The following is a 26597-nucleotide window of genomic DNA, read 5'->3' as shown; positions in this document are numbered from 1 at the left end:
CTAATACATCTATTCTAAAAAATTCATATTATTTCTGATCATGGACACCTTGAAGCATGAGATAATTAATTTACTGACAGTTTGCTCTTTTTCAGTATTTACAAGTATTCAAGATAAAAAAATTATTTCATTAAAGTGACTACACTAAAATTCATATTAAATTTTATAGTACAGCTGAGAGTATTTAGAATTTTTAAATATTTTTTAAAAAACAAGATGTACTTTTGGAAACAAATCCTAGGTAATATCATCTGAAGCGTGATTTACAGCTGAATATATAAACATCACCCAAAGTATGATTTCATAATGAAAATACAAAAATTAAACACACATCATTTACATTCACTTACATCACATTTCCAGTTATTCAAACTTTATTCTAATTTAAAAATCACAGATAAGATACAACTAAATTATTCACCATCTGTCCACTATGTACAAATCACTGTCCTAGGCCAGTGGGGAGCTGGGGGTAGTGGAAATGGTCCACAGATGATTCTCACAAGCTCACAGTCTAACAGATCAAAGCATAAAGCAAAATAAAAATACAATGTATTAAGTGCCATAATAGTGGCATATATAAACTGCTTGAGGTACATAACCTGTAGAAGAGATCAGTCAGTCAAGTAATACTTACTGGGTGACTATGTGTGAAAGAATAAAAAAAGGCTTACTAAAGGAAGGCAAATGAACAAGTGAGATCTTCAACTTTGTGTAGAGAGTGCCATCCAAAGAGAAAAGAAGCTATATAAAAGAAAGACTATTTTTTTTTTTTTTTTTGCGGTACGCGGGCCTCTCACTGTTGTGGCCTTTCCCGTTGCGGAGCACAAGCTCTGGACGCGCAGGCTCAGCGGCCATGGCTCACGGGCCCAGCCGCTCCGCAGCATGTGGGATCTTCCCGGACTGGGGCACGAACCCGTGTCCCCTGCATCGACAGGCGGACTCTCAACCACTGTGCCACCAGGGAAGCCCAAGAAACAGACTTTTTAAGCATGCTTTTTTATTTAATGAGAAGAGCCACATATAACTGAAACTTCAAGAGATGTGGGGAAAATTTTAAACAGAGATAAGACTCAAAATGCTAGATTATAATGAGCCTTATGCACTTGAAAAAGGAGATTGGGAGTGAAAGGTTTCTGTTTTGAAGGATGATCTGGTGGTGGGTAGAGACCAGTGGCAAGTAGAAACGTGCAGCACAAAAAGGAATAGGAAGTTACGGACACGATTTGGTCAAAACATTCCATGTCTAGAAAGCCCATCACTTCTGATCAGTTTATTCATCTTCCAAACCTCTCTCTACACTGCTTCCTACAGGAGCCTTGCCTGAATTCCTAACAGTTAAAGATGCCAACCTCTATAACTGAACCTTTCAAGGCAAGCAATGCTGGCAGACTTGGTCACTAAGCAAACAGTGATCCATTTATAGATCTAGACAGTTTATTACTTACATAAAAAGCATAAGCAAGAGTAGGCAAAGGTGCCAGCTCTCAGTGTCCCTTTTATAGGGTGACACTGAAACAAAGGGGCCAGATGACAGCAGTGCAATGGCAGCGCACTCTTGCTGAGGAGCTCAGGCCAAGCTGCAGCTGAGCCATCTATAGCCTGCTGCCGTACCCCAAGGGAGCGAGGCAGAAAGCCCGCGAGTGCATCAGAACCCAGGAGGTGATAAAAACAGGCCCGTGACACACTTCCTAAGAGAAAGTGAAGTGAATGAGCAACGGCCTTGTAGCAGTTCCTTACAGGCTTCTCACGTTCCAAAAGGATCACAGGAAGTTCTGCCAGAGCTTAGATCAGCCGCACCTAAGCCCTGCCTACGTGGCCCATGTGCAAACACACAAAGCTGCCAGGGTACCGTGGCAAAGCTGTTCTCATACAGAAACCTATCACTGCTCTATTCACTGCAACATTCTTAAAATATACTGGACTAAATGATGATGAAAACAAGGCATAAAGTTAAGGCCATGACTGGAAGGTGATTAGAGCTAAAAATATATTTTTGAGAAAATAAAAAAAAAAATCAGTGAAATACGGCTCTACCTTAAAAAGGTAGGAAAAAGCCATAAATTAAACCAAAATAAGAAGGATATAAATACAGGCAGAAATTAATAAAAGAGGGAAAAAAACATTAAAGGGGGATAAACAAAGCCAAAGATTCATTCTTTGAAAAGACTAATAAAACATACAAACCACTAGTAAGGCCAATCAACAAAACTGGAGAGAAGGAAAAATCAATGTCTGGAATGAAATGGGACCTCACTACAGATCTGACAGATATTTTAAAAACAAGATGATGTGATGAACAATTTTAGGGCAATGAATTTGAAAATTCAGATAAAATTCAGTAAAACATAGCTTACTAAGATTGACACACAAAAAATAGGAAATCTGAGCAATTCTAGATCTACTTTAAAAATTTACTTCATCTATAATCTTCCCAAAAAGAAAACTCCAGTCCCAGATTGCTATACTGTCAACTTAACATTTAAGGAAGAAATAACACCAATTCAAGCCAACTATTCCAAAGAAGAAAAAAGAGGAAGTTACATAAAGAAAAAGAGAAAATTATATAAGGATGGACTTATTTTGATATTAAAAAACTGACAAAAGTTTTATGAGAAAGAAGATAGATATAGTAATTCTAGAAACATTTTTTGCCAATGAAAATAGGTAGAATAAATCTAAAACATTAACAAACTCAATCTGTTTATATATAAAAAGAATAATACATCACAAACTAGTTGAAATATTTCCAGAAATGTAAGGTTGTTTACCATTTTTAAATCAACCAATGTAATCCATCATCTTATGGAATACAAAAAAAAAAAAACCATATGATTATCTTAAAAGATACAGAAAAAGCAATACACACTTATGATTAAAAAAAATTGTTAGCAAAGACTAAAAGAAAATGTCCTTAATCTGACTTTTCTTTAAGTAATTGAAAAAAGACTACCACAAATAGCTTACTAAAAGATAAAACATTAAAGGCCTTTCCTTTGAGTTTGGAAACAAGGACTGCTGGGTACACAATTAACATATAAAAACTGAATATATTTCCATACATCAGCAATAGTTAGAAAATAAAATTTCACAGAAGATATAATATACTCATTTTCAACACAAGTGTACAGTGGCAGTATCTAAAATTGCCCTAAACAGGAAGAAAAAGACAAGCCAAATTGTCCTTCAGCATTGTAGTAGAGAGAATACTACACAAAAATGAAACTGAACTCCACCTACAGGAAGCAAAATGAGTTAACTCTCATAAGCATAATGTTAAAAAGAAATACAATTCCATTTAACAAAATCAAGAGAATGAGAAATTATTGTATATATGGACACATAATTAAGTGGTAAAACCATCAAGAAATGCAAAGAAGTTATTACCATAAAAATCAAAATAACAACTACCTTCAGAGGAGGATTAAAGACTGGAAGTGGTTATGATGAAAGCTTCTAGGGTGGTGGCTACTCTCTATTTTAGGATCAGGGTGGTGACATGTGTGTTCATTATGTGATAATCAATGAACTATGTATTTACATTTTGTGTATTTTCTGTATGTGTTGTATTTTACAACAAAAGGGTTAATAAATGCAAAATAAGTTACCCAAATAAAGGGGCTTAATGAAGTGTAAGCCTTACTTTTCTTGAAAATGAGCTTATTCATAAAAGTAATCTTACTTATATATTTGCTAATAAAAATAATTAACACATTTAACCATTAATGAGCCATAAACACTGAATAATAATCTACATTAAATATAATAACACATACAATGCACCTAATATTGTGCCTGGTACACACTGAGTGGTCAGTAAATAGTAAATAGCTATCATTTGGGGGTTTGTAAATAGCTATCATTTAGGGGTTTTATTATTGCTGTTTATAGTTATTGACTATTTTTACTTACTTCGAGGAGACCTGACAAGTACTTCACACAAATTTCTAGTGGCTTTGTGAAAGGAGAGTGTGAGCTCCATCCCGGAAATGCTGTAAGGTGGGCCATCCCTCGTAAGGTCCTCTCAAGGGACGGCAGGCCGTAGAAGCGAGGAGCGTCCGTGACTCTCAGACACTGGAGCAGTTTCAGAGCCAGCTGCGTTTGGAAAACGTAAAAAAGTTCCAAGCATTTCCTGTGTATGTAAAGGAGGAAAAAAAATCAACCACGGAACAAACGTAACTGGCTTAATGGGCTTTCTTGGTGGTGGTGGAGGGTTACTAGCAACTTACTGTATCAAAAAAGTATGAACTAGTGGAAATGGCGGGAAATGGCAGAAAATACTCCCTCTTAAAACAAGATTTTTTTAAGAAAAACATAGTTAATATACCATCCAGAGTATATGATGTAAAATATAAGTAACAATTACATTGAAAAATGTATAAATGGGTATTATTATTGCCAACCAATAATGAAATTAGAAGTTAACATAGAGTTACCACATGAACCAGCAATTCCAGTCCTAGGTATATACTCAAGAAATGAAAACATATGTCCACACAGAAATGTGCATATGAATGTTCATAACATCACTCTTCACAACAGTGAAAGGTAGAAACAACTCATATGTCCCCCAACAGATGAATGGATAAGCAAAATGTGGCATATCCATACACGGACTGTCATTTAGTCACTGTCATCTGCTACAACACGCATGGACCTTGAAAACATGACGTTAAATGAAAAGAGCCAGACACAAAAGGTCACATACTGTTTCACTCCATTTATATGAAGTGTCCAGAATACACGAATTCACAGAGAAAGAAAGAAGATTAATGGTTACCAGGGGCTTGGGTAAAGGGCACATGGGGAGAGACTGCTTAATGGGTACAAAGTTTCTTTTGGGGGTAATGGAAATGTTCTGGAATTAAACAGTGATAGTTGTACAACACTGTATATATACCAAAACCCACTCAATTGTACATTTTAAAATGGTTAAAATTGTGAATTTAAAATTTTTAAGTCAGAGCTACAGATATACAATTGAAAATCATCCATGCAAAAATAGTTGTACAGTCATAGAAATGGGTATGACTGCTCAGGCAGATGTGTAGAAAATTAAGAGAGAACTAAACCTAGAGACAACAAAATACTGTGTGTGTGTGTGTGTGTGTGTGTGTGTGTGTGTGTGTGTGTGTAATTACAATCAGGCTATATCAGAAATTGAACTGAACTAAAAAACAAACCACCACAACTGATTTTTACTGAAGTCTTTTCTCCTCTTAATTTGAAACTAATGAAAAGTAAGACCCTTTAGAAATCAAAAGAAAACTAGGTTCTGTGTGAAGTTCCCAGACCTCCAATAATACAAATGGTACCTGTCGGTAAGTGCCACGGAACCGAGCAGCAGGGTGTTGAAGAGAGCGACCAGTTCTTTCTGGAGCTGCTGCCGGACGGCGGTGCGGATGTCATCTGCTTCCTCTCGCGCCTGGGACTCTGTCAGAAGCAGCAGCTCCAATAGTGGGTTTGGACTCTAAAAAATGGAATTTGTAAAACATATATTTACCCTCTAATGGAGCTGTATGTTGTTTCCCATAAAGGTTTTTCTTGCTAATCATGTTCTGGAGTAACTAAGTTATAGCGCCTAAATCGTAGGTTTCTACGGCATTAGTAGAGATGTTCTCAACTCAAAAGGTGCTTCATATGTTATCTCAAGAAAAGGAAAGCATATCCATTACAGAAAACTGAGGAAAATAGAGAGAAGCACAATGAGAAAAACAAAAACCACCCATAATCACACCTCACAGAGGTAGCTGTTATTAGTATGTTGGTACATACTATTCTTTTTATGTGAGTGCAAACAGAATTATAATTCAATATTTTTAACAATACTGAGATCAAGTGAAAAAATCCACTACTGTGACCATGTTTTTAAACAATGTTATTACCAATATTTCTTCAAAAACATTATTTTAGTATCTGATTGTTATTCAGCCATAAGGGTTTACCACAACTACTGGATAATCCGTGATTTCTAATTTCACTGAGCTGCAGCAGCATGCCCAACTCTGATTATACCCTATGTATGAATTCTAAGCAATGAAATCACTAAATCAAAACATTATAATAGTTTTAATGCTTTCAATGTATACTGCCAAATTGTCCCTGCAAAAAATGTACCAGGACATATGATTAAGGCCCACAGCACCCAAGCCAACGTTGAGTATTATTACTGTTGTAATCTTTGCCAATTTGACAGGCTGATAAACAAAAGAAACTAGTACTACTTAAATTTCAACCTGTTTTCCAACTTAAAAAAAATAGCTAAAGGATGTATTAGATGATTTCTAGTAATATTGAGAGAGCAGAAAATGTTACATTAACCAACAGCATTAAAAATAGATGGAATATTTATCTATCATCTATAATGTCATAGGCACTGTGCTAAAAAAAAAAAAGAAAGAGAGAAAGAAAATAAGATTTTATTTAACTTTTGAGTTAAACTAGAAGATCTGCATTTTCATATTTTATAGATGGGCAAACAGAGGTTCATGAAGAGGGTAGGTAACTTAACCAAAGTCATATGAATGAGCAGAGCAAGAATTCAACCTCAGGACCATCTTACATCAGAGATAGTTAACATTCCACCCCCGGCATTATGTCATATCAATAGTGCATATTACAACGTTCAAAAAGAGATAAAATCAAAATGTAATTAATGTTGTCATGGCATCCTTCACCTAAAGAATTCAATTCAAAAATAACTACGTTCTTTTTAAGAAAAAGAAATTTTTTAAATGGGAAGAAAATTCCAAGTTGTTTACATTATGTAGTATGTACAGTATACTTCTACCAGGTACAAAGAATTAAAAATAATCTAATTGAGAGCTTTTGGAAAATACTGAGGAGAGATGCTTTACCTTTAACTTACTTTACTATGTTTCACACCTAAGCAGCATTTTTTTTCAGCTTTTCCTTTCATCTTGAACAAGAAGTGTCTCACTTGGTTCAAGTAAAATTACATAAAAAATAACTACAATTTCTACGTTTCATACATAAATAACTAGACACACATTTAATAAAATCATAAAAATAAATATATATTCTATAGTATTCTTAGCCCCAAATAACCAAAGGCTTACACCCACACTCCCTCTAAATCCCATAAATACTGACTAAATGAGCGAGCTGTTTTTAATGCAAACCCCATCTTGGTAAAATGTAATTTTACCATCAGCAATTATTAATTCTGATATACATATAAAAATTAAGTAGAAGCTACTGATTAACATATTAATATATTGAAGCAGTATGTAAATACCTAAAACTGAGACCCTTCCAAAGAATCTCATCCTATTAATAACTTATTTTTGCAGGTAAATTGCTGAGACTTTTTCCCTTTATAACATATCTTGGATTGACATGTTAACATTAAGATTCAGTGAACCTCAGCAACACCACTTCTAAAATATGGGATTTATTACTATTCCTCAAGTACAAGAGGAAATAGATGTCTCTATTGATGCTTATTGATCTCAAGTACTTAATCATATCTGAAGGTTTTGTCTTTAGACATTAGTATTCAATCCTAATTTTAAACCAACTACGTGGGCCATTACTTCATCAGTGCTGACCTCCAAAAGGCAACAGTTTCTGCAGTGATGGTTCATTATCTTTACCTGCAGAGTTACCACTCATCATATCCAATTTTCCATCCATCAGCAACCTACAATAGTAGGATGGACAACGCCCTCTGTGAACTCTGAGTGCACATGAGCCAGTGGAAGTCTGACAACAGATAGACATGTGCTGTGTAGTTCTGAATGGTCCCCCCGAAAAAGTATGGCCCCACTTCGATAAACTTCTATCAAAAACTCATTCTGAAAAGAAATGCATTCAAATTCAGCACTTCTCAGTTATTTTATATACTAACAAAATATCAATACATTAAAATATAAATTAGTAGTACAAAAAATTCCTTAAGTACATAAAATGCTTGTAATAAATGAAAGTTTTGATAAAACATGTAGACAAAACTTTCACAAGATAAACTTTCTGTATCTTCCCTCGGTAAGTTAGCTGATTTTTCTTTATATATCTTTTAGGCATTCTTCTGCTTGATCAGGTATTCATTTCTGTCTAATTTTCTTTTTACCACCATCACTTTTGCACATCTTCATATGTTATGTCCATACATTCAAAACAATTCCTTTGGAAATGCTATTTTACTGAACTTCTTAAGCCATTTCTCATTTATTTTACCCATTTCAGATGATAAACTTAGTAAAAGTCACTTTTTGACTTTCTATTTTCATGCTTCTTTTATTTTGAACATTGGTTGTTACATACGCTTAATAATTTAATCCTCGTACCATGATATTTAGAGAGTAAACTCTCCTGATAGTGGATGCTTAAGTCCACTTTACTCACCCTTAAAAGTATTACTATTATTTATAACACTAGTGATGATAATATATGAGACAAGGTAAAAGCTCTCCAAAGACAGCTTTGATACCATACAAAGTCAAACAAACTAATTATACCAAAAATTCTTTCCTAAAACTGCATTAAAATTACAGTACAATCATCTAGAGTCCTGTAGAAATTTAATTTCAAAACTATGAATAAATCATGCAATATGTATCAGCATTCATGACATACTACAAAATTCATAATCGTTTAAATGTAAAGTTTTAACTATCTAGTTATAGTTACACAGTTTAGGTACGTATATTTTAATTTTTCTATTGTTATATACTATTTACAGTCATATGCAAACATTCAACTATTGCACAGATTTTCAAGAAAAGATTCTAAAACTAAAGCCCACCATATATCTGCTATTTTCACAAACCAAAGCAACCACAGCTCCCAGTGTACAAGAACTCTAAACAAAGAAGGAGACTGTTTTAGAGGTTATTCTTTTTTTTAAATGAGTAAAAAGATTATGAAGTTATAAAAAATTTATAGATCAAAAATCAATTTATCAAAAACCTCATTCAGAGGAAAAGCTTCATGGACATTATTTTAATAATATTTTAATGTCTAATCTATAAAATATTTAAGCAGGCCTAAAAGCTGAAAGAACTATGACAATAGGTTTTCCTGTTCACTTTATTAAAAATATCCAGAAAAAAACTGCCTCTGAATGCTTCCTTAATTTTTTTAATAATTAAAAAATAAGAGAAAATAGAAGTAAATACAGTACTTTGAAATCATCCTTGGGAAAGTAACAGAAGAGCAAACTTTACTGAACAATAAATCTATGTACCCTGGAAGTGCAATCATCTTAATAAGGACTCAAAAATTATAATTTAAGGAAATTAGTATGTTGTCTCTCATTTGTGTTATAAATAATTTTCTCAGTTTATCATGTCTTTTTAACTATGCTTAAGGTATTTCTTGCCATACATACAGAAACCAATAAAATTCACATATAAATGCCCTCTTACTGGACAAATGTTCTGTCATGTTTCACAAAATGAAAATAGAAGTGAAACAGCCAGAGAGGGCTTCCTTGGTGGCGCAGTGGTTGAGAGTCCACCTGCCGATGCAGGGGACACGGGTTCGTGCCCTGGTCCGGGAAGATCCCACATGCCCCAGAGCGGCTGGGCCCGTGAGCCATGGCCGCTGAGCCTGCGCGTCCGGAGCCTGTGCTCCGCAACGGGAGAGGCCACAACAGTGAGAGGCCCACACACCGCAAAAAAAAAAAAAAAAATAGCCAGAGAAAAATATAAAAAATAAATTTTATTAAGGAAAAATTTGCTATGATAATTTTAAAATGTAGTTCTTCAGAAAAATACAGGCATATCAAAGGAACATAATACAACGTTCAAACAAAGAGTCATGCATATATAGGAAATCAGTTTATGGTTTTAAAAAATGGTGCCAATTCAAATCATGGGTAGACATGACATGAGAAAATTGCTAACCATTAAAAAAAAAATCTACATCATAAGAAATTCCAGATGAATAAAGATGTAAACAAAAATAAAACCTTAAGTATCATAAAAGAAAACATGAGAGTGTTTTCTCAAACTCTGGAAAACAGATCTTTCCAAGAAGACACATAATTTAGAAACTATAAAAAAAACCTATGACTACACAAAAATAACATGGCAGTGAATGAAACAAACAACATAACCTGTCCTCCCACTGCCCACATTCTAGTGGGGTGGGGTGGGGTAGAAAGAAAATGAACAAAGATATTCTGCAAGTGGGAGCGATAAGTACAATGAAGAAACGTAAAATAGGATTAAGAAGGCACAGAGAGTCAGGCACAGAGAAATGCTACATTATGATGATAAGGATGACTAACATCTGAACAGAGCACTGACTCAAGTGCAGTAGTCAGCTGTATAGATATCTAGGGGAAGAACATTCCAGCCAGAGAGAAAAAGAAATGCAAAGGGAGCTATGAGTGCGGTGTTTGAAAAACAACCAGAGGCCAATGTGGCTGGAAAAGAAGGAGTGGAGTACAGTGGTAGGAGGGACAATCAGAAAGATACTCAGAATCAAGCTCAAATAGAGCCTTGTAGCCTATGGAGCTTAATCTGAATGAGAGGAAGCTGGTGGAGGATTTTGAGAACAGGGACATGATGTGACTTAAGTTTAAGATCCCTGTGGCAGCTGTCTTGAGAACCACAGGCAGCATGGGTGGAGGCTGGAAGACCTAACAATAACCTGGGAGAAGGGCGGTGATGGCTCGGCCTAGAGTGATAACGGTCGAGGTGGTGAGAAGTCAGGTTTTTCACACACACACACACACCTGTAGCACTATACCTAAATGTGGAAGTTATGATTGATCATGGAACACAATTTAAGTACTATAAAAGATGAAAAGTAGAAACAACATAACTAACAAAAGCTAGGGGATGAAAGGGGTAGACAAAATAGGAAAATAAGTCCAAAATACAGTAAGGTCAGAAGACTAATGACAAAAAAAAACATTTGCAACTCATATCACAGATAAAGGGCTAATCTCTCTAATTTATGAAGGGCTCCTCTGTTACCAAAAAAGAAAGAGAGAGAGAGAGAGAGAGAGAGAGAGAGAGAGAGAGAGAGAGCGAGCATGTTTGAGCACACACGTGCGAGAGAAAACTAAAAACCCAATTGTGGGGCAAAACTAGCAAGGGCATCAAGGGACAATTCACGGAAAACAAAAAAACCCCAATCATGAAAATCATCGTATCATTCAAAATAAGAGTTACCTATTTAAAAAAAAAAAAAAACCTCAATACAAACACATATACAACATGTATCTCTGCAACTTGTAACTGACTCAGCAATTACAGTTTTAGGAATTTATAGTTTCCATTTGTTGTATTTTAACATGTTACAAAATTAAGGTTATGTGCGTTTCTTGTAATTAACTACATAGCTTCCTTAAAGTGATATGTTTACTAGTGAGTTAATAAATGTTTATTGGGAGCTCACTATGTGCAAGGCACTATGGTAGACGCTGGGTATGCAACGGTGAACGAAACGGTCCCTATTTTCACCAATCCACAATAAGGTAGAAAATAATAAACATCTAAACAAGCTTTATACACATATAAACATTCATATACATATTTTTTAAATCTCTAAATAATTTTAAAAGTATTCTCAATTAGAATTTCTAACTTACATTATATTAGCTCCTTGCATTTTTATAGAAAATCACATCTTTAAATGAGCTTTGCAAATGTATTAACATATAATGAAATATATTTGTTTTATAAGGTCTATTATCTTCTTTTTCAGTTTAGGCCCTTTTTTCTAATTTTAATGTGTTTTTTTCGTGATTGTTTGTGCGAAGGTTTATCTTTACCAGATTAAGTAAATCCATATAGTATTTGCAAAAAAAAAAAAAAAATACAGGCCAACGATAAAAAAAACAAGCTAGCTTCCTGGGTTCTTGGCAAGTTTCTCAGAACACAGTCAGCTACAAAAAGTAGAGAGTAGTGGGGGGCAAACACGGGTAAACACTACAGTAAACTTACATGAAGCCTGAGCACAGTCTGACTGAGTCCTTCCAACCTCACCTCACTACCCCTCACTGCCCCTCCACATCCCTACTTGAACTCCCCCACTCCAAGATTCTCACTTAATACAGCTGCTGCTGAAAGCTCACATATAGAACAGGTTTCGTTAAATGCCAAGACTGAAGGCTCCATTTAGGCTACGGACTTTTAACTTAAACCTAGTAACAATCGCGTCAGGAAGGCATATGGCTAAAAGCCATCTATTACAACATAAGGACTACTTGGCTAAACACGGGCTATGTAAAAATTATACTTTTCCATATTTTCATATACAGTATTAATGATTTTTACAAATATATCATTTGCCAAACCTAAAATTCAAATTCCTTAACAACACTTACATGTCTAAGAAGTAATTCGAGAAGCCAGTTTAGAAGTTCTACGGATACATTTTTTCTTTGTTCCTTCAATAACTTATTTAGAAAATGTATGATATCTATTAGCAGTTTCTCATCTTCGGTGCAAGCAGGAAGTACTTGTAAAAATCTACAATAAAGAAGACAGTAATCATGGTTTCTAGTTCTTTAAAGTAAGTGGCGTGCAGATAAGTATTTAACAACCTGCTGAGAAGTGGGGTGCTGATTTGCTGTGTTTGCCAATTTCCATAGTGTAAATACCCCGCCATGGCTGACTGCAATCCTCCAATCTACCACACAGATGTGGAGACAGGCACTGCAGCACACCATTATACAGCATTTCCACAGCACAGACAGAATCCATATAAATAACACCGAGAGCACAGATAACAGGAAAATGTTGTAAAATACTTAGGAAGCCATGACTCTGCATAACCATTACCTTTATTTTTAATATAATTTATTTAATTGTAAGTTTACAAAGTTCAATTTTAAGAGTGGTTGTGTTTAACAACTAACTTGCAAAAATCCAGATAATTTAACCATCACCTCTCTTACAGGGCAGTCCTAGCTGGCGACAGCACACCACTGAAAAAGGTGAACTAGATATCCGAATTGTGAGAGCTACACAAGAGCCCACATTTTAGAAACTCAGATAACCTTGCATTTTGAAAATGGCACACTTTCCGTTTAATAGAGTTATACATTTTATACTAAAGTCACATGAAGACTAAAATGTAAAACTGCTGGCAACGGCTGCTTATCAGTCTTGTTTCAAAGGCAGCCATCTGCTACCAGTTAAACGTGTTAAATTTACAAGCCAGGGCCTTCCCAAAAACTACTAAAGGACCTCCACATGGCTATCAACTCCATGAAATTCAGAGGAAAAAGAAAAATGAGATAATTTACTTAAGAACAGACCGAAAGCAAAACAAAACAGCCAGAGTTACCAAGCCTTTAATCAGTTCCCTGATGTCTCAGCTCATTTATTGATATAATATGGACAGGAATAAACATTCAGTTTGTTTACCCATGTCTTACCCTAATCATTTACTTCTGTGAGATAAAAAATAAGATTTGCTATGTTAGGATATAAAAATATAATAATTATAATATTTGTAAAAATTATAACAATTTATTAATAATTCCAAAATGCAGTAATTATGTTAAAATTTTCTCTTTTGCTATTATTAGACCTGTATTACAGATAATAAAAATCCTTAAATTTTTCTTTCTAAAAAGCATTTCTCTCATGATACCAACAATAAGAACACACGCTCCTAACTTCAAACACGTGGAGATGAACCCAAATACAATTCCATCCAGGCCTCTGAAACCAGCAGGCTTGAGCTGATACTGACCTGTTTAGTGTGGTGTGCCAAGACAAGGACTTCAAGGTAATCCCACATGGGCCAGTGCCACCCTTGAAAGACAATCTGTCATTCAGAAGATAAAAACTCATCCTCGTGAGAGCAGCCCTCACTTCCCTGTGGGCTGCAGCCTGAACAATGGAGCGGAGACAGTCCTTCAGTCCACTTGCTGTGTGTGTCATCTTCAGAGTAAGGGTGTCCTCAGTAGATAACTTCAATGTATCTAAAAATCTAAACAAAAAGAAAAAAAGAAAGAGCAATATAAAGCTATTAAATAAAAGCTCACAATTATTTTTATTATAAACTGTCTCCCCCAAATTCTGTTTTGTTTCCTTTTAAGGGTGACTCACAGCCAAAAGAAAATCTGATGTGTATCTGTCAATATTAGGGTTTCACACTAGCATGAGGATGTTTATATTGACATTTTCCTGCTTACAGAAATATAATTTGCTTTCAAATGAGAAAGTACTGACAGATTAGAATACTGAGGTATTTAAAAGTCATCATCATCGTCATCACCCCAGTGACGATAACGAAATTCACATATGTATTTACTAAGCTTCTACCCTAACCCAGAGCACTTTTCCTAGTGAATTACATCTGTTAACTAACCAAACTTTATATAATCTCCAAAACAGCATAGAGCACAATGCTTTTTAATTTAAATTTCTTTGTGTGATAGTTTTTAAAAAGTAATGAACGACATGTAATCTTTAAAACAAAGTAAAAATTATAATCTTCAGTGAGAAAGCAGGGTCAGACGATAAAAAGAAAGCTACTTGACCTAAAGGAAAAATAACGCCTAGCTAATTAATCATAATTACGTAGATGTGAATGCTTATCTACTACATGTAACAACTTACTCTTGGATTTTAGCTTCAGAGTTCATTTGCTTCAACAGATTATCACTCCCATGATACCATGATAGGTTCCAAGCTATTCTCAGCATATCTGAGACCGGCTTCAAGGCCAAACAATCAGCAGATAATGGCAGAACTATGGAGTAAGGACTCACAGCATGGTGGCCAAGTACATGTACTGGTAGATGATACCTAGAGAAAATGTAGAAAAATAATTACATACTTTTAAATTCTTAAGTGCTACTCAAAAGAATGAGCCACAAGTGAGGGCTAGTTCTACGCCTCCCATTCTACAGCAATACAAAGATCTCTCACGTGGTCCCAGTTTTGAACAGTTACCAGGCTTTATTCTTTTGCCATCCTCTAAACTTTCAAAAACACCTGATTAAACTTCTTTCCTGAGGACTTACCATACTCTGTGTTGTATTAGGGTTGTTTGCAGAGATGACTGACGCCCCTTGAAGTCGAGGCCCCCCATGGCTACAGCAACCACACACACAAGGTGTTCAGCTGAAACACAAATGTCTACTTTATGCTACACACTGTACGTTATCTACCTTTCATTGACAGTTACATGGCATGGCACCATGAAATGCATTTTACAGATGATCAAAATGAGTCTTAAAGATGCTAAATGAATTGCTTATGTTCACAGGGGTCACTAAGTGACAGAATCACAACTTACTATTTTCACTTGAGAACACAGTTGCACCATCAATAAACTCAGTCACTGTGTGTCACCAAGAGAACCCAGAAATACTTTTAGATCTAAGAAAAGATTCAATAGCAGTATCTCTTAAACTAGTTAATGTTAATTTAATAGTGTTTAGCAGGACTGCAATGCCTAGCATCTCAAATGTTAAAGAATGATTTTGCTTATAAAACATATCCCAAACCCCTAATTCATGTATTGGTAACTAATATTAGAGAAACACAATTGGGTAGGATTTTTAAGGGGAAATTTAGTGTGCTTTTTCATTTCATGCATCTCAAAAAAAAGAGGCTACGGTAGAGTTCTATATATAAATGAAGCTGAATAATTTTTTAAAAGATAATAAATTTTAAAAATTGGAATTTTCCTTAGAAGTAACCAGGGCTCCTTAGAGAGATGGCTAATGCTAGGTCTGAAATAGGGAAATCAAAGGTGAACCGTGGACATCTCTTCATGCCAGAAAGCAAGAATGTACTAAAAGGCTTGTGAAGCCATGTCAAAATGACACAAGAGCCTCCTTGAAAGGACTCGCACTAAACGAAAAGTGAATCAATGGTCAAGCTTTTAATAAGTTATAAAATGTACTGCAAATTACACCTGAAGAACACAGAAGGAAGAAAATAATAAAAAGCAAAGGGTATTACATCAGGACCGGTTTGAGAAACCACTACACATCCACCATGTGGACAATTTTTTAAATGACATTACTATGTGTAAAGAAATTACTGTTGACATTTCTTCTGTATGGACAACCTTGATCTTGAGGTAACTCTCTGACCCTTTTCCCCAGGACAACCAAATAGATATGGAATGTCAACAATTTTACTAAACCGCTTTGCTTATGGTGACAATCACTCCCTGCATCTGGACTGGGAGGTGTGGAAACAACCCACACCTGTGTGCAAATGTACAGTGGGAAGCCACAGCTCTGAGTATCCCTGAGTGCTGTGGCTCTCATACATGATGTGCCTTGCGGGGACCTGGACGTTACGCCCATGGCATGCTTCCTAGAGATCACATTTTCTATTGGGACGTGGGCCTCCTATGCCAAGACAGCCCCCAGCACCCACACAGGTAATCACATTTCAAGCATGACCTACTGTTGTGTTTTATTACTTAGCCAAACCTAAAGACCATAAAGAATGTGATGTCTACAACTAAAGAATTTCATTCCTAAGGATATATCCAAGAGGAACTATTGGACACATATCCCAGGAGATACATATAATAATGTTTACAGGGATGTATACAGGAGCAAAAACCCAGAATCAACGCAAATACCCCACAACAGGAGAATGAATAATCTGTGGTATCGTCTAACAGGAGTATTACACAGCAGTGAAAATGATTATACTACATGTAATAATATCTAGCAAGCTATAAAATGTTATTTTTAAATTAATCATAGTTTTATTAAGATATAACTTTCTTACCCTTAAAATACACAGATTTTAAGTGTATAGCCTGATGAATTTTTATATACGTGTTCATTTGTGTAACCACCACCCAGAATAAAACACAGAACATTTCCATCCCCTCAGAAAGTTTCTTTGTTTCCTTTTCTTGTCAATTACTCTCCTAGCCCTCCTCCAAGAGGTAACTATTATTGTTACCTATTCTGATTTCTCTCACCAGAGATCAACTTTGTTGGTGAACTTTAAATAAATGGAATATACAGTATATACTCTTTTGTGGCTGTTTTCACATTATGTCTATGATTATGTCATAAACCCTATGTCTATGAGACGCATGTTGTTGTGTAAAACGTAGTTTTTAAATGTTGTATAATGTTTCACTGTGTGAGTATAGCACAGGTCATTTATCAATTCTCCTTGCTGTTGGACATTTGGGATGTTTCACGCTTTTGGTTACTATACATAAAGCTGTTATGAACATTCATTCACATATATATGTATATAAAAGGATAGTGGGTGATGTCAAAACCAAGAGCTGGAGAGGGTGTGCAGCATCTGGGACCACTGCACTGCTGCAGGAATGTAAACCAGTACACCACTCTGGAATACTGCTTGGTAGCGTCTACTAAAGCTAAACATATAAATATCCTCTGATCCATATGTGTTCAAGAAGATGCTTAGCGGTCATTATTCATAATAGCCCCAAACAGAAAACAAACCAGATGTCCATCAGTGATAGAATGGTAACTACACGGCTGTATATTCTTACACAGAATACTACACAAAAATGAAAATAAATCAAATACTGCTAAGGCAACATAATCTGTACCCTGTACCCAAGTTGAGCAAAAGAAGGCAAATGCAAGAATATAAAGTTCAAGAACAATGTATAATAACAGGAATGAAAACTGAATTATCTTTGTGGGCACTGGAAGGTAATAAGGAAGGACACAAGTGGTTTCTGGCATGCTAGCAATATTTTGTACCTTAATCTACGTGTTAGTTACATGGGTATATTTATCTGGAAAAATTCAGGATTTGTAAACTTTATGTATCTTATACTTCAATGAAAACAATTTACTTTTAAAAAAGTCTAGAGAGACATGAAAACCAAATGCAATTCATAACCTTGACTGGATCCTGCATTTAAAAAAAAAATCTATAGAAGATATTTGGGATGTAATTGGAGAAACTGGACCATGTTACAGAATTATTTTTAATTTTCTTAGATGTGACCATTCATGGTACAGTGGTTATGTAGGATAATGTCCTTAATTTAAGGAGGTACATGCTGGAATAATTGGGAGGGAAGTAAAATTATGTCTGAAACTTATATTTAAATGGGTTGGGGAAAAAGATTACATAAAAATAAATAAATGTATTGAGAGAGAGAGAGAAAGACAGAAAAGCAGACCCATGTGTTAACAGTTGCTGAATCTAGGCTGAAGGGTATGCAAGTGTTCACTATATAGTTCTTTCAAGTTTTGTGTAGACTTGAACAATATCAAAACAAAAACTTGGCGACAGGGATGTACACTTACTGAACTTTCAGAAGCACCAGCATGAAGGAAAGATTAAAGCATTACAAGTCATGTGATGAAACGCTAGATGAAAACTTTAACAAATCATAGACTTTGATTTCCCTTTCTGTAACAGTATTCTATCTTTGAGAAAACCAAGGAAATAAATTCTTTACCTTCTAGAAACTGAAACAGGCAAACTGAAGACTGATGGTGAAGAAGGTTTATTGGAAAGATTATCAGACCTATTTCACAAAAGAAACACAAAAGGAAAGAAACAACTGAGCAGACCATCGTTTTGTCTAAGAAACACAACTTGCTTCGCTTCCTTGACTGAAACTCAAATCAAGAGCTGCATTTGGTTCTATCATTTAGTATAGTTATAACATGGTGCCACTACCCGGATTTGCTTTTGAAGAGAAAATTATGCTTTTCTTTAAGAAGTCCATATAATAAATGACCCATACAATGCAGACGCTGTACTGGCAGGTGGCCTCTGTGTCTCTCTCCCACTGATCCTGCTCAGGGTCAGTGTTAAATCAGATATTACATCCTAAACATCTTCCCCAAGGTTTTTAAAAATTAAATATTAAAGAAAAAACACACAAAATTGAGTGTATATACCAAAAAACGTATTAATGACAAAACTTATTATAGTAATTATCAAATTTTGTACTTAGTAATGTTCAACAAAAGTTCAGGGTGACTTTTTGAGCCAATGTGCATAATACTGCTACTCAAACCAAAAATCATACCATGTATATCTACCATAGAAAGCATAAGCTTCCTAAGTCAGAAATTTCCATGCACTGCTATAAGACTGCCTCAGAAACTCAGACAGACAATTCAGAGTAAAAACCTTTTAAAACTCTTATAGCTCACCACATATCCATTCTTGATACTTCATCAAATAACAGAAGACAAAATAATGCTCCAACTTCAGTCACGATGGTACAATCTTCATGAAATATCAAGGAAACTGTAAATAAAAAGAAGCATAACTTTATAAAATATTTTTACCTCTAGAAAGAATGAACTTCAAATTTAAAATATCTTAACTCGAAAAGAAGAGATGCCATTCTCAGAGAAATGCGATGTTAACCCAGATAAACTGACATCATTAAAACAGTGGCTCTCAACTTTCAAATCTATGCAAATCTCTGCAGGGCTTGTTAAGACAGAGTTTCTGATCTGGTAGGTTTGGAGGATACAGACACTACTGGCCTAGCACATAGTATGCACTCAATAAATGTTTGCTGAGGAATTAATTTTCCTTGTTGAGTACCTAGTTAAAAAACTAACTTTGCCCTAAATTCATTAATGAGAGATATTATAATTCATTTTCAGGCTCACTTAAGTAATTTTTGGAAACATCAATGAGATCGAAAAAGTATTAAAAGGGTACAGATTATGTTAGCTTAGAAAATGCCTTTGAATCTAGTAGGTGCTCATAATTGATTGCTTGAATAATTTAAATCAAAATTATAAATGAAAAGGTAAACTAGGAACTAAATTCTACTGAATGAGGTTAACAGGAAGACAATTATTAACAAGACAAAAGAAAACTAGAGATCCATAACTGTTACTCTTCCACATCAATCTATAAAAAAACTTATAAAATTTTACACACTATTCAAAATTTATGAAGCCGAACACATTGACTCTCTTTAGAACTTTACCTGGTTTGAACCTTTATCAATGCTACTTAAGCTGTGTCCTATTCACTTGGCAAGCAGAAGCCATTAGAAGAGAAGAAAACACTAAAATAAAATGACTCTTAATATTTTGAACATAAATATCATTAATCTTTTACATGCCTGATAATTGACAAGGTTAGGCATATTGAGACATTTGATCAAGATGTCTCTTGTGGAATATTTAAAAGCAATGGCCTACATTTCTAGGAAAGAAAATAGCACAGAATGTTACCAAGCTCTCTATTGAGAACAGTCAGAAAAGAAGAGAAAAAAATAACATGGAATTTTTCCACCTAAATACGTTACTCAATTACAACCAAACTGAAAAAGGTTAAAAAAAAAAATCACACTTTAGAAAATGTAATAAGTTAATGCTCAGAGTCATTCAGGATGGTCTAGTTCCCCCTCCCCACAAGTTGAGTCTATACACTCTGAATGCCAGTTCAAGGACATAATCAGTTATAACAGCAAAGCATCAGATCTAAAGGCACAAACAAAACAAGAATGAAGAAAACAGACACTGGAAAGAGGCAATAGTGACAGCAGCTGCAGCGCTCTCTCTCTACAGGCAACAACTGACCATCTGAGCACCAAACGACAGCTACATCAAGGTGCAGAGGGCGATCAGAGGCTTCAGCCCTTCTCAGCCCTAAGGTCTACTCTGTGACAGGATTTTAAGAAAATTCCCACAAAAGTGTTAAACGTTTTCCACTGCGATGGGTTTTTTCAGTGGCATATTCACTAATAAACTTTGTTATTTTGTTAGTAAAGCGGAAAGAAAATGTTACCTACAGTTAAAGAATAAACAGTTAAAGCTGAAGATTGCTCTCATTACTGTCAGAATGTATTTTATTTACCTCTGAACAGCAGGGTCAAGAGAGAAGGTTGTTGGGAGAGGGAAACACGCAGGACTGGGTCAGCACAGAGAACCTTCCTCAGGAGCGTGAGGCTTGGCTGTACTAGACACTCTATTACCTGGCCAGCAGGGGAAACCACAGTTATTTATTTTTATCAATTCTAAGGTGAGATAAAATATACTATAACATTGTCTTATTCTAAATGTCATGCTTTTTCATCAAAATCATGTGAAACTAAAATGCAAATATTAAGATTTTCCACTGAAAGTACGTTTTGTATATACTTCTGCTTATACATCTAATAGAAATGTTAAGGTTTTCCTTTAGAGATCTCACTTTTAGAAATTAAAAAAAATGAACAAGGATGTTACTCAAGACTGAAACTCCAAGTACTCATCCAAATCCAGTTGAATTCATTTCAAATTTAATTGATAAAAAAACCAATCTGTAAAAATATGTCTTACCTCTCCATCCTGACTCACACATTTATTTAAATACTCAATTATCTTGTCAGTTAAGCATAATTTTTTCACCACAGCATGCATTTTAATATCTGTAGACCAAAAAAAAAAGTTACTAAAAGTTAAAGAACATTTTCTATAGTTTTAAAAATAGAATAGACAGCCACACAACTTTCAAACTTTTAAAAACAATTACACCTAGTGTTGCAAATTAGAGGATGACACTTTAAACTTTTTACTTTATACACATCTGAACAATTTGAAAACTTTTAAGTAACAAGCACATCTTACTTCTGTAATATAAAAAAAAAGCTATTTAAGAAGAATAATTAAATGAACTAGCTCAGATTCTGAAAAGGACTAGAATTTTAAATATACAAATGAACACTTTTATTTGTACATGGAAAATTATTTTATGTTCTTTCATGGACATTTCTTCTCTTTTCCAAATCCATCATCTCAAAATGTTTAGAATTCTCCACAAGCTAATATGTAAATATGACTTGCATTTTTCTATCAATATTAATACAAGATCTTTAACCTCAAACTGTTAATAGCAAATATAAAAGAAAGGGTCTGTAACACACTCTACATATTTCTAGAGAATATGACCTCTTTTTTTTAATAAACATATACATGCGGGGGTGTGTGTACACTGCCGCAGTCTAAATGTTTGTACCCGCAGAACTCACACGCTTGAAACCTAATCCCCAGTGCGGTTGTACGTGGAGGTGGGGCCTTTGGGAGGTGATGAGGTCATGAGGGTGGAGCCCTCTTGAATGAGATCGATGTCCTTATAAAAAGAGGAGAGCTTTGTTGCCCCTTTTTCATGTGAGGACACAGGGAGAAGACAGCCACCTATGAACCAAGAAGCAGGCCCTCGCCAGACACTGAATCTGCGGCACCTTAATCTTGGACTTCAAGCCTCCAGAACTGTGCGAATAAATTTCTGTTGTTTATAAGCCACCCAGTCTATGGTATTCTATCATAGCAGGCCAAACAGACTAGGACACACACACATACAAGCACACACACACACACATACTAGCTATCACTAGCACCAAAAACTCTAGTTTCTTATAGATTAGTGACAAGTATTTCACAACTTGCAGACAAATTTTCTTAGTTTGTGCTCCTATATTCTCATTGAGAAAGACGTACAAATATAAAGTTGATATTTAATTAGTAGCTTTCACTGTAACTACCTTTAGCTGCCACTTCAAAAAGGTTAGTTTCCACTACCCTCCAATATAGTGCATACCCAAATCATAAGCTTCATTTTTGAAATGTTAAACAATACTGAACGAATACCCTCTAAAAGTTTTCTTTAATCTTCTTAGCCAAGGCTCTCCACATTTGATTGAGCCTTATTTTCTGTAGTCTCTATTATTGTTATTAAAAGCACAAATATGTTGAATATGATCTTTCAAATTACTCTCTCATCCCAGTTTCAACTAATGTCAGGATGGGAATATCCATCATACCCCACCTTCCAAGTTAAAAAAATATTTTTATGTAAATGCAAAATTACTTCTCTCAAACATTAAAGATAAATTACATACATCACATATAGGAAAAAATTAAAAACTCAAAGAATAATAACACTACAAACAAAGCTAAGAGTAAATTTTACTAGTTGTTTTTAAAAATAAACTTTTAAAGAAAATACATAGCTACAGTGCATTATTTTTATCTTACCTACTCACAAAGTACAATTTGATTGATTTCTCTAAGCAAGATGGAACAAACTGAAATATCATATACTAGGTAAACTGAGACAGGAACAAGCAATTTACTGTTAGAATTATATCAACATTTCAGAAGAAAGATAATTTTATCAAATGACATTCCACAGGTCAAACAACAATAATCTAGACCAGGGGTCAGCAAACTTTTGCTTTACGGAACTAGATAGTAAATGTGTTGGGCTTTGCTGGCCGCATATGGCCTTTGTCGCATATTCTTTGTTAAATATGTAAAAACCATCCTTAACTTGAAGGCTGCAAAAGAAAAACAGGCCACAGGCCAGATTGGCCTACAAACCATAGTTTGCCAACCCCCAGTACTACTACACACAGCAATCTAAAATTCCATTCTCAGCAGCATTTTCCTTAAAAGACATTACCTTGCATAATCACAGCTAACTGTTCTGCGGCTGACTTTCTCAAAATAAGATCAATATCGTCTGAGATAAAGATGTCATATACCTTTTCAACAGTCTCCAACTGAAAAAAAAAAATTTTTTTTCATCTACTTCCAATTCTCCAGTAAAAGTCTACAGTTATAAAAACAAAAGCTCGAAGGCCAACTTATTTAAGTAACTGATATATTTACATTTGCAACAATGATGTGCTAGGTCAGAGAGGGAGTTAGGATCTAAAACAAAGATCCATCATGTCAAATAAGCCTCTCCTCTTACCGTACATTTCCGCTAGGAAGCATTCATGACCCATTAACCATCCAAGTTACACAGCATCACTACGGGTAGTTCCAGGCTAGCCTGAGAACAGCAACCCCAGACACGTGACTTGGGATTTCTCTGCTGCTCCCCGAAACCACCAGCTGGAATTCCCTTGGCCCTCTCCACTTCCCCCTCTTAGGGACCCCAAAGCGGACAGCTCTCTGGGGCTTGCTGCCCAGCACTCTGACCAAGCCCCCCACCAGCAGTCCCTGACTGTCACTTCCTGCCGGGACAGTCTGAGGAGGCAAAACACAACAGGAAAGGTGGGGAGAAAAGGACCGAGAGCACACCCCTCCTTCCCCCCCCCCCCCACTGCCACCTGCAGCTCTCATGTGGACTTAGGAAAGAGAGTTCTAGAAACCCACTCCACCTTCCTCCACGTGACACACAGGGCGCAGTAGTGATACCAGTGACTCAGTACGCAGGAATTCCCCAACAGGACCTGGTATGTGGCCCATGGAAGGTTCTCCAATCCTCCTGCCAGGGCCATCAGACGGCCCCGAACACTTAGGTTAGAAGAACACTGAATGTGTTTCCCTGTTTTAAAAAATCCATTGTGTTGCATGTGGCTCTACCACAGGCCTCGGGGTCTGGTCTAAACTTGAAGAAAACTGCCAGACTGCACACTTGGAGTCACAGGAGAAGCTATAAAACACAGGAATGAAGCAATGAAGATAACGGACAGCTTGCTTTATCTGATCCTACATCAGTCCGTGATGATTTGGGTGCAGTTCTGGGCAGACAGGGAGATGAAGGCTACACCTCTTAAAAGGGGGAAAAAGCCAAAGATTTAGAAAAGAGATTAACAAAAAAAATCTCAGAACCACTGTAACATTTAAAAGAAATTGCCCTTGCCTTCTATATTATTTTTCCTGTAATGAAGAGGCTGAAAACTTTTATCATAATATTTTCTGTTTTAGTATTACAGGCAATTTCCAACAGAAGAAAAAGGAGAATAATTTTATGTCAGTGATGTTTGTTTTTAAGAGTCATCAGAGAATTTCTTTCCACTAGATTAGCCTTATGTTGTATTTAAGATACCATTCAAACTAATTTGCATTTCCAGCGTATATTCTGAATGAAAAGGGACACGATGGCTGGCATATAGTAGGCACTCAAGAAATATTTGTTCAATAAATAAATGTATCCAGGAGCCAGAAAAAGCCAGGACACAACTTCACACTAGGCAGGAAAAACCACAGGTGAAGCCACCATTTCTCTCCCTCTCCCGTACATAACACAAATTGAAAAATGTAACATAAGATATATCAAATAACCACACAGTTATGAATAAATAAACTTGAAAGTTATGATCACCTTAATAATCAGTTCTCTTCTGTCATCCAATTTGAGTTCAATAGGCTTTTTCACAATAAATAAATCAGTAACTCTGGAGAGAACTCTGGCATCGATTGAAGGGCGCTTGGTATCCGCCCCCTCTTCCCTTGTAAGGTGACTTGCTAAAAGCTTTAATGCCAGCACCCGGACCCTGAAGAAACAGTCTTTAAGTCAACATTTTGTAATATACAAATGTATAGAAATTATAAAGGCCCATAACACAAAGAATTATTACCAATCAACACAATAATTAGCTATGCTTATACTGACATTACTGATGACATTTTACCTTTTCTATTAAAATACTTAGTGTATAACCACTGTTATTCCTGCATTTTACATTTATGAATAAGCAGCAGAAATAAAGAATAATCAATAATTACAAGGGAAGGTGCAGATTCACTGAGGCTGCAAACTTCACTGTCAATATCACCTCAGCTCCAGTAAATCGGTCTGCAAATTAAAAATCCTAGCTCCTGACTCCAAGTCTAGTGTTGTAACTCAATCATAAAAACTATCACAGATCCATGAGCAGAGCCCAAGCAACAGGTCGAACCTCCAGGAGAGTAATCACACTAACAGCTAAAGCGAGATATTGGGGGTGAAATAGATGCCCTCAGATATGAAAATACAAATACTTTTGGTTCCCATCAAAATTCTATTTTATCTAGAATGGATTAGCATCAAGGTCAGTTGAGCACTGAGTGGGGAGGTAGAAGATTTCAAGAAAAGGTTAAATACTGCATGCACGAGACAATGAAATGGAAAAATAGAAAAAACCATTGAGTGGACACACAGCAATGAGTTACTGAGACAGGTTCTGGAACTACATGGACACTGGGCAAATTTTAAGCAGTAATATAAGTTCCAGGTTTTAGGTACTACTTGTGAGACTATGATTAAAACCTGCACACTCGGGGAGGCATCCCTACCACAGCAAAGGCTGTGTCCTGACCCCTGAAGTCCCCCATCATAACACTGATCTCGCTGTATTACAATTAATAATAAAGTATAACTGGTAAGATCTCTCTTCTCAATTACATGCCCAATTCTGGAAGGGCAGCGTCATGTCTGGGTTGTGTGCTGCTAGGTTCCATTGCCCACCACGGTTCTCAAGTGCTTACCAAATCTAGAGAAAGCAGGAATTTAGTGTATTACTAATAGATATCATCTTTGGAGGGCAAATATTTACTCCAAGATGGTGTGGGAGTCAGGCAAACCTCCCTCTCCCATCTGCTGTGACCTCATGAAAGCTCAGAACAGCCAGACACCCACATGATGCTCTTCCTTTGTGCCAGCACTCTCTGTATTAACATCTTGGGTCGTCAGTGGAGAGACAGCCACCACCCCCAGGCAAAAGCCCAGAGTGAGGTATGTAAAGCATGTTGTTTTTAATGCATCTCCTCCTCCGGTAGATAAATTTAGCCGTTTCTTTAGGTTTAGCATGAGCACCATGGTGCGATTATTTCTCTATACTTATTTCTTTCAACAAATACATTTTGAGAATATTTATGCCCAAGGTACTCAATGAAGTTCTGAGGATGTAAAGATTAGCCAATGGATGGGGTTCCTGCCTAATGGAGTTTA

General features: G+C 35.8%; 1 protein-coding gene across 7 annotated transcripts in view; it reads right to left on the bottom strand.

The window, feature by feature from the left end:
* The window catches only part of RTTN (rotatin), a 137332-nt gene that overhangs the window by 68379 nt on the left and 42356 nt on the right, over positions 1–26597 (bottom strand). For all 7 annotated transcript variants that reach the window (XR_003794500.1, XM_029229393.1, XM_029229433.1 and 4 more), the window contains 11 exons: positions 24990–25161; positions 23337–23436; positions 21215–21303; positions 20751–20868; positions 19079–19175; positions 18373–18441; positions 14553–14741; positions 13681–13920; positions 12305–12449; positions 5316–5470; positions 3913–4132 (listed from right to left, as the gene is read on the bottom strand). Coding sequence is in view for 6 of the 7 variants with exons in the window: in XM_029229393.1 (XP_029085226.1) it covers positions 3913–4132; positions 5316–5470; positions 12305–12449; positions 13681–13920; positions 14553–14741; positions 18373–18441; positions 19079–19175; positions 20751–20868; positions 21215–21303; positions 23337–23436; positions 24990–25161 (1594 nt within the window). In the remaining variant the exon portion in view is untranslated. The remainder of the gene's footprint in view (positions 1–3912; positions 4133–5315; positions 5471–12304; positions 12450–13680; positions 13921–14552; positions 14742–18372; positions 18442–19078; positions 19176–20750; positions 20869–21214; positions 21304–23336; positions 23437–24989; positions 25162–26597) is intronic.

This window comes from Monodon monoceros, unplaced genomic scaffold (assembly GCF_005190385.1).
Source record: "Monodon monoceros isolate NGI ecotype Baffin Bay Population unplaced genomic scaffold, NGI_Narwhal_1 Super_Scaffold_1, whole genome shotgun sequence".
NCBI classification, from domain to species: Eukaryota; Metazoa; Chordata; class Mammalia; order Artiodactyla; family Monodontidae; genus Monodon; species Monodon monoceros.
The sequence above is the reverse complement of the archived record's forward strand: the minus strand, read 5'-3'. Positions and strand labels throughout refer to the sequence as shown.